This window comes from Sebastes umbrosus, chromosome 19, assembly GCF_015220745.1.
Source record: "Sebastes umbrosus isolate fSebUmb1 chromosome 19, fSebUmb1.pri, whole genome shotgun sequence".
Classification (NCBI taxonomy): domain Eukaryota; kingdom Metazoa; phylum Chordata; class Actinopteri; order Perciformes; family Sebastidae; genus Sebastes; species Sebastes umbrosus.
In genome coordinates this window covers 7343626-7361281 of record NC_051287.1, presented here as the reverse complement: position 1 = coordinate 7361281, position 17656 = coordinate 7343626, and the positions used below count along the sequence as shown (strand labels likewise).

At 40.6% G+C, this 17656-nt stretch overlaps 1 protein-coding gene across 4 annotated transcripts in view; it reads right to left on the bottom strand.

Annotated features, from left to right (window-relative positions):
- LOC119478069 (WD repeat-containing protein 7) overlaps positions 1-17656 on the bottom strand; it is a 96561-nt gene that overhangs the window by 31594 nt on the left and 47311 nt on the right. For all 4 annotated transcript variants that reach the window (XM_037752480.1, XM_037752481.1, XM_037752485.1 and 1 more), the window contains one exon: positions 17055-17168. In XM_037752480.1, the coding sequence (XP_037608408.1) occupies positions 17055-17168 (114 nt within the window). The remainder of the gene's footprint in view (positions 1-17054; positions 17169-17656) is intronic.

Below are 17656 nucleotides of genomic sequence, written 5' to 3'. Positions count from 1 at the left end.
TTTTCCTTCTTCTGACACTTTGAGAGATGTTTTAGCTGAATAGAGAGAGTGAGGGGGGAGGACCCCCGTTCTCATCTCTTTTTTTTCCGTCTCCTTTTTCTTCCTTTTCATGGTGAAAGGTGGTTAAAAAAAACAGCAGGCCTGTGAGTCTCCAGTGAGCCGATAACAACTGAACAGGCACACTTCTATTGTCCTGGTATTAACCATTACACACACACACACACACACACACACACACACACACGTACACGCAGGCACACGTCTTATTGTCCCGCTGAAAGCCTTTAGTCACAGTGCAAACACACACACACACACACACACACACACACACACACACGCACACTTACATACAGGCGGTCATGTTCACAGACCTCTGGAAGGCTTTTGGACACGTGCAACTGGAAACCTTTTTTGTTGAGTGTGTATATATATGTGTGTGTGTGTGTGTGTGTGTGTGTGTGTGTGTGTGTAGGGGCGTGTCCGTCCATTGTGTTCACCAAGACGACCCCAAAATAACCTCTTTTGTGTGTGTGCGCGTGTGACAGGGTCTACACAGTGGGGAGCTGCTGCAGCCCGGAGAGGAACACACGAGTGTGTGTGTGTGCGACCGATAAGTGTGTGTGTGTCTGTATGAGTAACACAGTGGGAGATGAGAGCTCCTTACACCCCTCGGATCAAAGGCCCAATAAGGACTACATAAAATCTGTGTGTGCATGTAACAACCAAACACACACACACACACACACACACAGGCACACACACACCACCCCACAGCCTCACCCTCGGATTTCTCTTTCTTATTTTCTCTCTCTCTCTCTCTGGATGAACGAGCACAGCATTGTTATGGATTTGAATTGCAAGGGAACCAGCGCTCGCTCACCACACACACACAGACACACACACACAGACACACACACACACACACACACACACACACACACACACACACACACACACACACACACACACACACACACACACACACACACACACACACACACACACACACACTCACAGTGTCTGTGAGGAGTAAGGGGTTAGCGAGCACACTGGGTGTGATGAATAGAAAGAGAGTTGGTCACTGCTGTGTCTATTTCCTGTTGATCTTAACAGAGTTTTCTCTTCACACGTGTTGGATTAGTTAGCGTCACATGATCACAATAGAGATAGATATAGAATAGAATAGATCCTCAACTGGTAAATGTTGTCATGCCTGAATTTAGATTTAAAGGGGTACTCCAGTGATTTAGTATTGCACTTCTAAAAAGTTGGGGTACTCATCACAAAAGACAGATAAAAGAAAGAGCGGTCAAAATAGAAGGAATAGAAGCCGATATATCCTGACTTTCAGTCCCTAGTATGGGTCAAACTTCAAATACACTACATTTCCCATGATGCACCTTGGTATATACCATGCTATAGCATCTTTCAGTAGACCCTCCCTGTCTGGTAAATGCCCATGCTGTCCAAACTCCTGACCCCCAGTTTGTACTAGAGTGCTACAAGAATGAGTCCTAAAACCTGGAAATGAGCATTTTAACACTTCCGGTTCCTTCATCTGGAAGTCAATGGGTTTATAGTTAGATGCCTGAAATAAGGTATGTGGTTAACACAAGCTGAAGAGCTTTTAACGTTTTGTTTTACAACATAAAATACATCAATAAATATCCCACTCGTGGATTTTGAAGCCTTTATGTAGCTAAATGAGACTACTAAACGTCATCAAGCTGACTTGTCCGCCTTTACAGCCTCGTTGTTCGTTTGTGAAGATTATTTTACGGAACAAAACGTCTAAGTATCATAAACGTGTGTTTGCCACAGAGATTATTTTCAGCAATAATCCAAAAACCAACGGAAAAAATCCCATTGGCTTTTTGCCGGAACCCAGGGGGCAATGCTAACTTCCTGGTTGGCCTACAAAGATACGTCATCCCTGGAGCACTCTATGAGGGGACTAATTACTAAGGGATGATGACTCAGGATAAAAGGAGACTGTGATCTGCACTGATGATTAATGACTCAGCTGGTGAGTTGTTCCTGAAAATATTACACTCCAATGAAATATAATAACTTCAAAATCGTGGTAAGTTCGAACACAGCTTGAGTTTGAATGTAGTGGAATTACATTATAACTTCATGCATCTTTGGGCGGAAAAAAAGTGTGATTAATCACGATTAACTATCGACAATCATGCGATTAATCGCAATCGACTGACGGCCCAAATATACATCAAAAATAAAAATAAAAAAAACTGATTTTGTTTTAATATTTTGTCCACTGTGTGTTTGTTGCTCAGTCCATTTCTCAGACCTCAGGAGTCCCCCCCCCCCCCATATTTCCATATTATATCCTGGTGCTTTTTATAATGAGATTGCTAAGGGCCAGCTGTCATTTGGAAAAAGGCCCAGCGGCCGGCTCTGATAAATGGATTACAGATGGCATCCATCCCCGGGCCAGACTGGGACAGTAGATAACAGAATTAGAGATAGACTTCCAACCAGAATCACTAAAAAGTTGAGATTTACAGAGAGAAAGAGAAAGTAAAGAGAAGGAGGGAGATTTAGACGGATGGAAGGGGTCTCTGCAGGTTTCAGAGGCATTTAGTCGTATATAAACCTAAACCTTTTTACAAGACAAGAACAAATAAGTGTGCACCTTTTGTAGTCCCCTTGATAGAACTCTTATAGGATTCATTTCTTAGCGTATTTACAGAGGAGTGTGGAGGACGGGTGTACAATGTGTGGTGTGAGTGTGTATATGCACTGGTGTGTTCACTACACCACAGTCAATAACCAGTAACAGGTCCGTCACACCTTCTGACGCCTGATTGGATAAGCACCCATGCTGCGCTGTCATTGGTGTTCGCTTCTGATATTCAAACATGTTCTGGCTGTGCAGCTGCAGAAACATATTTGGTTTTTATATCTCTAACACTTAATTTGTTAAGTTATTGGTGGTAATGGTGTTATCGTGTTAACAATGACTGACTGCACCAATGTGTCAAGCTCTATCGATTCTCTGGATGTTTTCTAGACCAACAATCCTGCACTGAGCTTATCTTTGCATGATCCGCAGGAAACTGCTAAACCAAACCAACGTTTTATCTACATTTAAAAACATAACTTACAATAAATTATTTAATTTAAAATGAAACCTGATACTACAATTTATAGATTAACTTGAGGCAATATCATCAACATGATATATTTTTTAAATCCAGTGTCAAATTCATATCGTTGAACCAGATGATATTATAATAATAACTCTCGGCAAGCGTGTCATTTCCATTGGGGACTTCTCAAAATCCTATTTTTGTCACAGTTACAGTCTCTGTTTGATTGACACCTTAAAATCTCTATAAAAAATGTCGTCTGACTGTCCAGCTGGCATAAAGCAGATAAAAGAAGAGAGGTGATCAAAACACTGATGCAATCATCTGGTCACCTTCAATTATTACCATGTGTTCACAGCAATAAGCTTTATGAGCAGCAGGAAGTGCTTATTGGAATTTCCTCTCTGGGTTTTGTCCACCAGGCTACATATGTACAGTCTGCCTTAGCCTTGATTTAAGGTTTTTTGACAAGACCTGCCTGCTGAACATACAGTATCTGGTCACAGCTATAAACTGAAAGCCAGCAGAGAAATGTAACATTTTATTGGTTTCTAATTTTTCTGTCTTCAAAATGTATCACTGCATGTTGGAATATTTATTACAGATTGAAACTCCAAACTTTATTTTAAATTCTTGACAATCCCAAAAGGTACCAAATAAGACGATAAGAAAACTAAAACGACAAACAGGTAATGAGGAGTCATTTGACGCTGTGCTGCGTACAACTGTAAGAAATAATCTAAGACCTTTCGAAGACGTGTAGATGCCCTGAACTTTCATCATTGGAGAGATGTGAGCGGCCGTCATGTCGCATCACTTCCTGTCTGTGTGTACCTGCTGCCCGTCGGCCCGTGTGGACGGACGGATTGATTTTTGAAGCCTATCGATCTGCTTCCTTCACGACCGGCAGATCTATTATAATGACATTGTATCTAAATCCTATTTGTTGGCCAACCTGCTCCCAAACATAACCCAATAAACTAAAGAGGGACGGACGGACGAGCTCGCCTCAGCTCGGCTAAATCTTCATAAAAACCACAGACGGATCGGGATAAAAAGGCTTTCTGGCTGAGATGACATTATCCATAAAGGAAGGAATCTATTAAAAAAAAGGGGCAGGATGGTGTAATGCAACAACCTGTGGAGTCCATGCAATCACGCTAAAAATATGGATGTGTCAGAGAAAAAGAAGAAATGCTGCTGAGCAGAAGAAGAAGTTTGAACTCTTTCACCTTTAAGAAAAGGTTTAAACACGTATATCATCATCTTCATTAACTGTATTTATTTACATTCATATTCTTATATTTAAATGTTTGTTTGCTTTAAGTTTTGAGAACAATTTATTTTTTTTCTCTGCCTTTTTTGCAAAGTTCGAATAAGAGAACGGTGACGAGGAGGGTAGAGAGAAAAGACTGAACAATGAAGGATGGGGTAAAGAGGTATAAGGGAAGAATGGGCAAGGTAGGATGGGAGAGAGAACAGACTAGAAGCGGGAGGAAAGGGAAAAGAAACTAAAAAAATACAGAGAAAGGAAAGGCAAAATAGAGGGATGATGGAGAGACTGAGCCAGAAAGAAAAAAAAAAGCAAAGGATGAAGCAAAAGAGGGTGGGAAAAAAGGATTAAAAGGAAGAAAGAGAGAAGCTGATTCCTTTGTTTGAAGAACAGTAATCAATATAGCAACACGCACACACACACAATGATTAGGGTCAGCTCTCTACCAATTAACTTCAAGTTCTAAAGCGACCTGCTGTCCACATAATAAAAGCTGTTCATTCCTCAGTATTTCATTTAGTGACAGTTTAAACAAATAAATTACTGTTTTATTTTTTGTACAAACACAGAATTTTTTTATTTTTTATTAATAAAGTTTAACCCCATTGTGACTGAATTAAAATTTTATTGATACAAAGGCTGTCAAACGATTAAAATATTGAATCGCTATCAATCGTATAATTGTATATAATTAATCGTGATGGATCGCAAATTAATCTAACATTTTTTTATCTGTTGAAAATGTACCTTAAAGGGAGGTTTGTCAAGTTTTTAATACACTTATCAACATGATAGTGGGCAAATATGCTGCTTTATGCAAATGTATGTATATATTTATTATTGGAAATCATTTAACAACCCAAAACAATGACAAATATTGTCCAGAAACCCTCACAGGTACTGCATTTAGCATAAACAATATGCTCAAATCATAGAACCCATTTTCATTTACATATCTTGAGGTCAGAGGTCAAGGGACCCCTTTGAAAATGGCCATACTAGTTTTTCCTTGCTAAAATTTAGTGTAAATTTGGAGCGTTATTTAACCTCCTTTGTGAAAAGCTAGTAGGACTTTGTTGGTATTAATGGATTCCTTAGGTTTTCCAGTTTCATATGATGTCTTCACTCTAGCACTAGAAATTAGTTGTGTTAAAACAAATTTGCGTGAACGCATTTTTATCATGTTAACTTTGACAGCCCTAATATATATTTATATTACTATTATGATAAAAAATTGTATATATTTTGTTTTCTAGTAACCCTGCTGAGGAAATCAAACCAACAACCTTCCCAAACCCTCCCCTCTCGAGCTGCAGCCCCACCATCTTCCCATGGTGCACCTCAACCCGCCTCCATTGGTAATCAATGGGAGACTGGTAAAACCTGATCACCAGGGACTGAGGGAGGGAATCAATAGCAGCAGGAAACTGATGTGAGAACGAAAGGAGGGAGGAAGAAAAGTGAACGACAGGCAGTAAAATGCCGTGAGAGAAAAGATTTAGCCATGAAGGTAAAAGCATGAATATACAAGAACTCAAAAAACAAGAACTCTGAAGGTTGCCTCAAGCCTTTGTATGTCTCTAGATCAAGAAAGAAGTTCCATAAAACAAAAGAGCGCTGATGTTGTGGGAGGAGGGGGAGAGTCGGGGGTAAACACTGTCCTTACAGCAAATGTCAGGAGACAGAAAATCTGGGGAAATAATTGAAAAACACAATTAAGTTGATAGAGAAAAAAGATTTGAGTCCTGAAACGGTGGCTGCCCTTCCAACCGGCCCGAGTCCATCTGAAGGTTAAGTGTATTTTACTGTCTTAAGACACAGACAGGGGAGCTATCTACGCTTGCTGGGAACACAGCGCTTCAATTAGATGGCATGGAAGGGGAGGGGGAGGGGTCAGGGGGCGTCCGCAGGAGATACCACAAACAAACTGGATACAAGTTTGTAAGAAGAGACCACACAACTAAAGCAAACTGCTGGTTTTACTAGTAACTACACATCCTGTTGATTTTACATCTCTGCTGATCATCCATCAATCTTTAGATCCATTAACCTCCCTCACAGCAGCTATTACTTTCAGAGTTTCCCTTATTTCTAGAACAGCCAAGGCCTACATCATGAAGCAGCAATACAACAACATCATATAAACATCCTATCCCATGAAAAATAGTTTAAAAAATAAGAACCTGTTCTGAAATGATCTGTCAAATCAGCCTGGGAAATTTCGTTCCCATACAACGAAAACGGCACTGTCTTTTCGTCCAGGAGATCGCCGTTCGTGTCCCATGTGAAACTAAAACTCAGTGTTCACTTATTTTCATCATGGTGTTTCTCTACTAAACCTAACCCAGTCGTTTTGTTACTTTTTTTGTAGGGCTGTCAAAGTGAACGCGTTAACGCAAATTCCTTTTAATGCCACTCATTTCTTTAATACATTAACGCAACTTGCAATGTCTTGGTAGTAGCGGGCTCAGTTTTAAAGCTAGAGTGAAGATACTAGCATCATATGAAACTAAAAAATAAGGAATCCATTGGTACCAACCATGTCATACTAGCTTGTCGCAAAGGAGGTTAAATAATGCTCCAAACTTACGCTGAATTTTGGCAAGGAAAAACTGTCATGGCCATTTTCAAAGGGGTCCCTTGACCTCTGACCTCAAGATATGTGAATGAAAATGGGTTCTCTGGGTACCCACGAGTCTCCCCTTTACAGACATGCCCACTTTATGATAATCACATGCAGTTTGGGGCAAGTCATAGTCAAGTCAGCAAACTGACACACTGACAGCTGTTGTTGCCTGTTGGGCTGCAGTTTGCCATGTTATGATTTCAGCATATATTTTATGCTTAATGCAGTACCTGTGAGGGTTTCTGGACAATATTTGTCATTGTTTTGTGTTGGTAATTGATTTCCAATAATAAATATATACATACACTTGCATAATGCAAGCATATTGTCCACTCCCATGTTGATAAGAGTATTAAATAATTGACAAATCTCCCTTTAAGGTACAATTTCAACAGATAAAAAATATGCGATTAATCGCGATTAAATATTTGAATCACCTAACAGCCCTAATTACAATATATTGTAATATATGTTATGTTATTTCATAACGGATTATACATTTTGACAATTACAGTACATGCAAATAAACTTTATATCATAGATTAATACAAAATAATAAGTATTAAGTTAAGATTTTGACTTACTATCTAATAATTTGGACTCAGTATATCAACTTTTCAACTGAGTGTCATCATTTTGACTCACGAGTCATCCCTAACATTTCAGGTATTTCTTCCCCTTGCCTTCCCCACATGCTTCAACACAGTAGTGATGCAGGACAGATGCACTTTTCTACAGCTACATCCACTCCCAATCACATTAACTTTGCTCCACTTCATAAGTCAGTACTACTGCACGGAGGCACAGATTGGCAATATTGAAAGCCTGAGGTCTTATTTTTCTATCCTCTGTTATCAATTATGTGTTTGTTTCGCAGTTTAATTTACTATCCGACAGGTTTTTAATACAACCAATATTTTCGTCACTCTGCGGCTGTCAGATTCGTGCCGTTAATGGAGCGGTCTGAAAAATGGCTCTGGATGTTAATTTCCCTAATGCAGAGACAGTGCACGGCCTCCATCACGCCACTTCTTCATAAAGAAGGAATTACTTTTATTAAAGCCACCGCAGCTTAGTCGCACTCTCCTCTCGCTCGCAGATGAATCAAAGCCATCTGACGGAATTAGATTTACACTCCGCCAAATGAAAAGCATTACAACTTAGAGTGAGAGGGAAAAGAAAATTATCTTCCCATCACACAGACAGAGAAGAAACAGGAGGCGCGAGGCAGGTGAGGACTACGGAAGATGATAAAGGACCATAACATCTTGCAGAACAATTAAAATGTTTATAGAAACCCAACAAGTTACCAGGGGAATGAAATACAGATCATTTTGGAGATATTTCAAAGCTGACTATTATGTCAGTATGATATCAATGCATCAATGCACTGGTAACTTCTTTTGTAGTATTGTTTGGTGCAGTAAGTGGTAGAAGTAGCAGGTACAGTAGGTAGACGTACAAAGCTCAAGACTTTGACAAAGGAGACCGTGGTTCATGTCCTCCCACCGAGTAATAATGCGTAAACACAAATTTGGTTTAACGCCACTAATTTCGTTAACGCAACTTGCAATTATTAATTAACTTCTTAAAGATCCGACGGGCCGCGATCTTTCGGAGGATGTAGCGGGCTCTGTTTTAAAGCCAGAGAGACGATACTGGCATCATATGAAACTAGAAAACCAAAGGAATCCACTGGTACCTATCTCATACTAGCTTGTCGTGAAGGAGGCTAAATAACGCTCCTGACTTACCCTAAATTTCAGCGAGAGAAAAACTGGCATGGCCATTTTCAAAAGGGTCCCTTGACCTTTGACCTCAAGATATGTGAATGAAAATGGGTTCTCTGGGTACCCACGAGTCGCCCCTTTACAGACATGCCCACTTCATGATGATCACATGCAGTTTGGGGCAAGTCATAGTCAAGTCAGCACACTGACACACTGACAGCTGTTGTTGCCTGTCGGGCTTGAGTTTGCCATGTTATGATTTGAGCATATTTTTTATGCTAAATGCAGTACCTGTGAGGGTTTCTGGACAATATTTGTAATTGTTTTGTGTTGTTAATTGATTTCCAATATTAAATATATACATAATTTGCATAAAGCAAGCATATTTGTCCACTCCCATGTTGATAAGAGTATTAAATACTTGACAAATCTCTCTTTAAGGTAAATTTTGAACACATAAAAAAATTGCGATTTAACGATAAATGCAATTTTAAAATAAAAAATCTAATTCTTTGTATTTTTATATCAAACTTCAATCAGCTTTTCTTCCTGTAAAACAAAATATGACGTGTGCTTACGTAAGCTAGTGCCGACTAATTTCAACAACAATAACATCAATGAATCTGCAACTTTTAGCGACAAGAACAGTCCTCAGTAGCTCCGTATCGCGCTGCTTTCTAAGCCCACCCACTTTTTAGTTGTCCAATCAAATGCAAAGGATTTGATTTAAATCCCTCTTGTAACTGTACACCGCTCAAATATTCCATTTCACGGGGAAATACGTCACAGTACCTCTTTTTTTTTTCCTCTGTGTGTATACTGTATGTCTCTGCAGTACTGTGGGTTTGCCAGGGCAAAACTTGTAGGATGGTAAAAGCCTCACCATGTCTGGAGTTTTTTTTACATCAGTACAATATCTAATGGGACTTTTCAGAACTTTAACAGAACTTCTAAATGTATTTAAACCAAAATCACAGTGTCTGCAGCTCAAAGTTAATGTCCAAATGCAAAATGTTCTCATTTTGGATTTTCAAAGTGGTACCATTGTGCTGTTTGTGCCTACCTCTCTTTCTTCTACTTTAAAAAAAAAAAAAGAAAATCAATATAATGTTGTATATCAGTGTGGTAGAGAGGAGTGGAACCATTTTCATATAAGAAATGCCATGAAATATAACTTTAAAAGAGAGTTGTTTCTCTGTTGGATTGCTGAGAAATGGAGGAGAAATAAGGGAAAAAGCTTGATGACAGATTTATAGTTTGTTGTGTCGAGTCTGAAGCGTTGGATCAATTCAAGATGTCTGACAGTTAATCCGACCTGATTAGACACAACAAGCAGATCTCTGCGGTGAAAAAGACAAATTATCTGAGAACTCAACATTTTCCTGAACTGAATCACTTGCTGACAGTAAAGCGGAGGAAACAGCGGAGAATAGTGAATCTGAATGTACTGGACTTCTTTAAGACGGTGAAGAAGAGGTTGGTAGTTTGCTTTGAATAAAAATTTGGACTTCAGGACACATGTTGAGAAATCTGCAGCCTCTGATTTCAGTGCTTTGCCTTTCAATCATTCACTCTGAGGTGAAAACAGAGCTTCATACTGATCAATGTGACCAGTATTAACATCTGAATCTACCCAGAGGCCTGGAAACTAACTACCTCTCTGTCTGTCTGATTGTCTAGATGAGCTGGGGGATTCTGACGTTAACAATCAGTCGTGCTGGTTGACTCTTCGTCTGACCTAAATGACTTCATAAGGAAATAATAATAATGAAGTCAAACCATCACACTGTGGATGGTTGTCTGTGACAGGCTTGTGACTAGGAGCTGAGATAGTTAAGCAACCAATCAGGCCTGTTTTTAAACCAGTTAGCAAAACCGTCAGTCAGACAGCCAATCAGGTTGCAATTAAGTCGGTTAGTAATCAAACAGCCAATCAGGTATTCTGACAGTGACCGCCGAGATATCCAGCCAGTAAACCAGTCATTTCCATCTGTCTCTGTGATTCTCCATCCACGTCATGAGCAGGCTGCCAGTCTGTAACACACACACATATGCACACACACACACACACACACACACAAACACACACACACGGACACACTACCCCAAGGCCAGCGCTTTATCTTTGTGACACATTCATAAACCCTGACACACACACACACACACACACATACACACAGACAATCACACACACCCTGCCCATCCCCCTTCACGTGCACATTATCACACTGTCCACTCAACCATGAGACAAGTGTGTACGTGTGTGTGTGTGTGTATGTATGTGTGTTAGAGAGACAGAGAGAGAGAGAGAGAGAGAGAGAATGTGAGTGTCATACTGTGATCAACTGTTTAGGTTAGAAAAGAGGAAGCACTAGCAGCTACTAAAGCAGTGAATGAATGCATGTCTTTATTCTGTAATTGAGTACCATTGTGTCCATACTATAGCATAGTGTTTGTGTTTTTTGTCTGCAAGTTTTCAACACAAACGATCTGTATATGAGAGGAGAGTGTCAGTGAAGAACCATATTGATGGGACATTCAGAGCCTCAGTAAAGTAAACAAGAATCGGTCAAAACCGAGTACATGGCTGCACCGTGTACGGTCAGTCTGTGAATTTGTGGCTAAATTGTTACACAAATAGTCAGTGGTCATGTCTATAATGTTAAATCCAGCAGTACATGTCCACCAGGTCCAGCGGGGACAACAGGGGACGCGCTGCTCCTCTCAACTGGCCGTTCAAGCGGTGACCTACCCGATCGTTGAATGCACCTGATTGGTCCCTGGTTTTCTGGTTTGCCGTTTCAAACAGGAAACAACATGGCAGGCTGATTGTAAACTTTCTGTTATTCCATCTAAACAATCCACCAAAATCTACTTCTGAAAACATTTTCAGCGAGAATTTTTTTCTCGTTTCATTTTAGAACTACATAGCCTAGTTTGACAGCTTGGTCCAAGTTTCGTGAGTCGGATGCGTCGCGCTGGACGGGCTCATTTACATAAAAGTTAACATTTTTCAACGTTATGCAAATACAAACCCTTTCCAACTCGCCGCAAAACCTCCCACCATGCACTGGGCGACTGGGCTTCTCCTGCTTTCCATAGGAAATGAATGGAAAGCGTTGAGACGCACTCCATCACCGGATCTGGTGGAAATGCGGCGATAGAGCAGCACTCGTGCTGGTGAGTAAAACAACTCACGCGCAACCTTGAAAACGTAAACAAAGGACTGTTCCCGCCTTTTCCTTTTCTCTAGTTTGCAAAGTACTGATGGATGTACAGACCACTATTATTAGATTATTGATCCCACATCTGCCTCAATGCATTACATTGGATTCTTATCTCTGTACATTGCACATATTCTCAAAGAATGAGAGAGAAGTGAGTCAGCTACCGCCACAAGAATAATCTGATTCTGTGTCTATTATACATTGTATAATATAATATAGTATACTATACCATGCTATACCATACTACAATGTACCATAGCGAACAAAATGTTCTGTGTTCATACATACTGTCCTGTCCTACCATCTATCCACCAGAAATACATTCCTGTACATTAATAACATTTGGACAATAACTTCACTCTTCTGTGTGTAATATAATAATATTCCTACACACCAGCTGGGTCCCTCGCTGTGTAAAACAGAAGAGACACAATCATCAGAAACAATCAGAGCGCTGGGAGTCGCAGCTCCGACCATTTATCTCTCCATAAGTTCAATCTGTTCTGAGGAGAAATGTGATCTGACCCAGGCGACCTCCAGGCTCCAGGATATTAGATTAGCAGGGGAGGCTAGCGTTTCAGCTAACCAAATCACAACTGGGGCTAATGACACTGTGAGGTGAGGGTCAGCTTGACCTTTGACCTCTGACCTCTATCTGTGCCGCTGCAGACCCCTCACAAGGGTACGACTTTCCTTCCTTCCTCCCAACTAACAGGATGAGGAACTGATGTTGAATAGAAAGCAATACTGCTGCAAGTATCTATCTGTGGTTTAAGGCTACATCCACACTAATACGTTACTAAACGACCTCTGTCCAGACGGGCGTTTAAGGGCCGTTTCTGTTCATACTACCATGCCTGAAAACGCATATCACATGACCATTCAAGTATACTGGGCATGCGCATGCCGGTGTAAACAGGAAGCAGCGCTGGACACAGTAATTGATGCAAAGCGCTCAAATAAAAGCTTGCCTCCTGCGCACGTAGGCAGTAGTAGCATAATAAAATGCAGAATTGAACTGCACTACAGCTGCTAGCATGGACAACAAGGTCAGCAACGCTTGTAGCTCGTTATCCATGTTGTAATTAACCACTGGTGTTCTAGGCTGTCATTTCTTTTCTTCCGGAAAAGGTGCATGTGATGGGGCGTGATGTCATGGCTGATGAGACCCAATAAAGAAACTAACGTTGATGTTTGCGTCATCGCTTTCAAAGGTCTCCGTTTCTGTCCGTCCAGACTAAAATACAAACCGGGAGTTTTAAAACTAACATGGGGTCAGCTGTGTTTTCAAACGTCTCCGTTTTAGGTAGGGGGGGATGGGACTGTGTCCAGCAGCAACCTTTGACCTCCCTGAGGTCAGCCGCTCCATCAGAGGCAGAGATGAGATCCTCTCTCTCAGTCTTCCCTCTAGTGTAGAACCACGTTACTGTTCCACATAAATATGATCGGGTTTCAATGCAGCTGCAGATGTTTTGTAGTGAATTGAAAAACACTGCAGTTACCAGTGTTCTTATGGGCTGAACAACGGCCCAAAGACAAAAGGAAAAAACAAAAAAACATTGATATTCAACCGACAATAATATAGAATAGAGACAAGGAGCAAATCTTCACAATTGAGAAGCTGGAACCAGAGAATATTTGACATTTTGACTTTATAAATGACAATCGCTTGTAAAAAAAATATGTTAATTATCTGTTGATAGACTAATAATCTAATTCTACAGCTGGTAACACTTTATAATAACCAACATTTAGAAATGGTATTTGCTAATGATTAAGATATTATTTGTAAACTTTACATAGATAGGTATTTGTAACACTTTGTTAATGGTTAATAATCGGTTTGTAAACCGTCTATAAACTTTATTTGGATGGCTATTATAAAGTTGTAACTGATGATTATAATATGTTGTTAAATGGTTAATAAATACTTTTGTAAAGAATCTATATAACATTATTTAGATAGATAGTTAATACTTTGTCTGGCTAATAATTGGTTTCTGGTCCATCTATCTATGTAATGTTTATAGATGTTTTACAAACAAATTTCAACTAAACAGTTAGTGATCACCAGATCACCACCGCCTGTTTCATCCTGTTCACTGTGCATCATTGTGTCTCTGTATTCACTGTCTGCGTCACTCACTTCACACTGTTTGTGTAGATGCTTTGGCAAAATGTTTCCCATCAAAATGTCATGCCAGTAGAGGTGTGTGTGGGTGTGGGTGTGTGTGTGTGTGTGTGTGTGTGTGTGTGTGTGTGTGTGTGTGGGGGGGGGCTTGGGGGGAGGATTTGAGGAGGAGGGTACTGTGGATCCTAATGACATCCCCTGACACTGCTATGGACATAATTACAACACACACATACACACACACAGAGGTGTGTGTGTGTGTGTGTGTGTGTGTGTGTGTGTGTGTGTGTGTGTGTGTGTGTGTGTGTGTGTGTGTGTGTGTGTGTGTGCGCGCGTGTGTGTGTGTGTGCTCTGGTCTGGGAGGTTTTGCAGCTGTGGCACCGAGCAACAACTGTTGTCACCTGCACAACCTGAACAGTGTGTGTGTGTGTGTGTGTGTGTGTGTGTGTTTGTGTGTGTGACAGGGGAGACAGTAGACGGAGGTGATGAGTCTATCGCTGTGGTAACAGCCTGCAGCCAAGTGATTCTGTGGCTGTCGACATCTCTGTCTTTATTCCTTTGTCTCCTCTTCATCTCCTCCTCTTTTGTTTCCTCTCTCCTCTTCCCCTTTCCTCATCTCCTGTCCTTCCCTACATTCTTTTACTTCTATATTTCCTCCCCTCCCCCTTTTTCTCCTGTTCTTCCCGGGAGGGAAGGGAGGCACGGGAGAACCAGAACCAGGAATACGCGGGGCAGACCGTCAGACCCTGCTGCAGTAAAATGAGAGGTTTTCTAAAGGGAGTCTGGTGCTCGGAAACACTACCGCTTTTGTCCACAGGGACCGCCAAAATCAACACAAAATGAAAGTTCCTCGTACAAGTATGAACCTAATGAATCTACCTTTCTGTTGATTTGCAGATCACTATTATATCACTATTGTCTGGTTCCAGCCTCTCCAGTGTTAGGATTTGCTGCTTTTCTCTGTTTTATATCATTGCAAATTGAATATCTTTGGGTTTAGAAGACATTTGAAGATGTTGCCCTATCATCTGCGTACGTATATAAATCATTTAACTTTCTCAACAAATAGACAAACAGAAATATGCGGATATCAATGAGGTCAAAGTGTGCTGGATTACATACGTGCATCATTTTTCTGTGAATCCCTCAAGTTTAGGTAGGCAATCTGAATCCAGCATGGGAATGGCGGACTCTTCCACAACCAATAAAAACTATGGACACTTTACTATATGGAGAGGTAATTACATTGAATGGATATAGTAGACTGAAAATCAAAACATGGGGTTTGATTTTCATGAAAAAATATATATATTTTTAAACACCTTTAACTGCTTAGTAATATCACAAACTACACATGTGTAGCTGATTCTCCATTACCCAAAACACTAACAGGTTTCCCAAAACAGTACATCAATCACAAATTAGAGGAAGGAAGGAAGGTAGGAAGGAAGGAAGGAAGAGAAAGACAGTGAAAAGTTTTAAGGCTCAATGAGTTTTTTCCACCACAGCAGAGAAGATTCAGACTCGGCTCTGTCTTTGAGGCGTCTGCTAACAGATTTAATACTGCAGAGACTGAATGGAAAAAAAAAAAACTGCTGTCAATAGGAGAAAAATGAGCTGTGAGAAATGATAAATTGTCAGACACATCCGCGATATTGACTGGTCTGAGGGAAGGATGGAGGGAGGAGGAGGAAGGGAAGAGATGGTAAGACAGCGTTGGAGCCATTTCTGCAGTGCTTTTTGGAATATAAATTTCCCCTTTAGACGTGCAAGTTGTTTTTCTGTGATCTCTGAATCCATTACAGTTAATGAGATGATGATCAGCTGCTTTACGAGGAAGTAAATTGTGCAAAGTGTACAGGCATGAAGCTGGTGGAACACAAGCCACTCAAAAGGAAAAATACTCGATCTTTATACGTAAATGATCCCAAATAAATCAAAATGTACTGTTCAAATGTTTGTTTGTGTGAGTGTAGTCACTAGAGAAAATCTACCTGTCTGTGTCTGTCACCGTTAAACTTTCTGGGAAATGTGTCAAAAGATAAATGGACTGGAAAAGTGTGTGTGTGTGTGTGTGTGTGTGTGTGTGTGTGTGTGTGTGTGTTTTCTACCTGTATTGCAGGTGTCAGTCGTTTCCTGGGGAGAAGTGTTTCTCACCTTATCGTGTGTGTTTGTGTGAGTGTGTGTGAGAGGGAGAGGGAGAGGACGCATGTGTGCACACTAAACATCAAACTGCTTTTAACACCATGCAGGTCACAGTACACTGACATTACACATGGGCTGTGTGGCACTGATTAGAAAACACACACACACACACACACACACACACACACACTCACACTCACACACACACACACACAGTGATTAACCTACATTCAGAGTCACCGGAGCAAAACTCCTAAATTCAGTGTCACATAAATGATAAATGACCTTTTAATGTTTCCTATATCAAACCAGATGAGGCTCCACAGGTCACTGGGGAAAACAATCCTTTAATTTTATACCCCAAACACCCTCAAACATTTCACAGTAAGTTTGTAAGTAAGTTGCTTTAAGAAATGTAATTTTGAATCTTTGATAAGATGGTGAACCAACTCCTCACCCTGTCCCTGATACCGGGATAGGACTGTGCAATAATTATGCCTTTTGAGATGGTCACCGTGTTGGATTATAGACAAAGAACGTATATTGCCAAGAAGTGAATTCTACAAAATTGGCCTGTGTTGAACAATAAAATATTATAAATACAATAAGCATTTTCAGTCCAAAATGGCGGCAGTTGTCAAAAAGACACCGGAGTTTCGTCTCTTGGCTTCAATACTCTTTGTTATGGAAAGGATAATGTACAGCAAGCCAGTCATTATTGTGAAATAAACCCCTTCCGTCAACTGAAATCTCAACGATTGCCACTTTAAATGAGCCTTTTTTTTATACGTCGTATTTCATGTCCCTACCTGCTGTGATGTCATCATCCGTAACGTCCATTTCCTCCTCAGGAACCTTTGCTTCTATTGGCTGAACCTCGGGAGGAGGCGGAGCTGGAGGGGAGGGCTCAGTGGTTGACCCAGCTAAGGAGAGAGAGAGAGAGAGAAACAAACATTTTAGTTTTTAAATATCAGCCTGTATTGTCACATGAAATAGGCGGACCATCAGGGCGTGAGAAGCAAGCTTGTGACCGGAAGGTTGTCGGTTCAATCCTCCGGAGCGACAGGATAAATCTGGGTGGGGAAAGTGAAGAAGCAGCATTTGCCCCTCCCTCATTACTACCACTAAGGTGCCCTCGAGCTTCCAAGTGTGAATCTGTAACTGTGTGAATGTGATCAGGGCATTCCTGAAAAAGAGACTATTGCTCTCAGTGAACTTCCCCTGAATAAGATCAAATCTCTGTCAAGACAACACCATGTCTGCACTGTGATAAACAGCATAGTTACAATAAACATTAGAAAACGTACTGAGACATTAAACAGGAAGACCACAGTTTACCAAGTTTATCATATCAAGCCTTGTAAAATATTCCTTTAACATCCATACAGTGAGTTGGAACAGATAAGGTTGA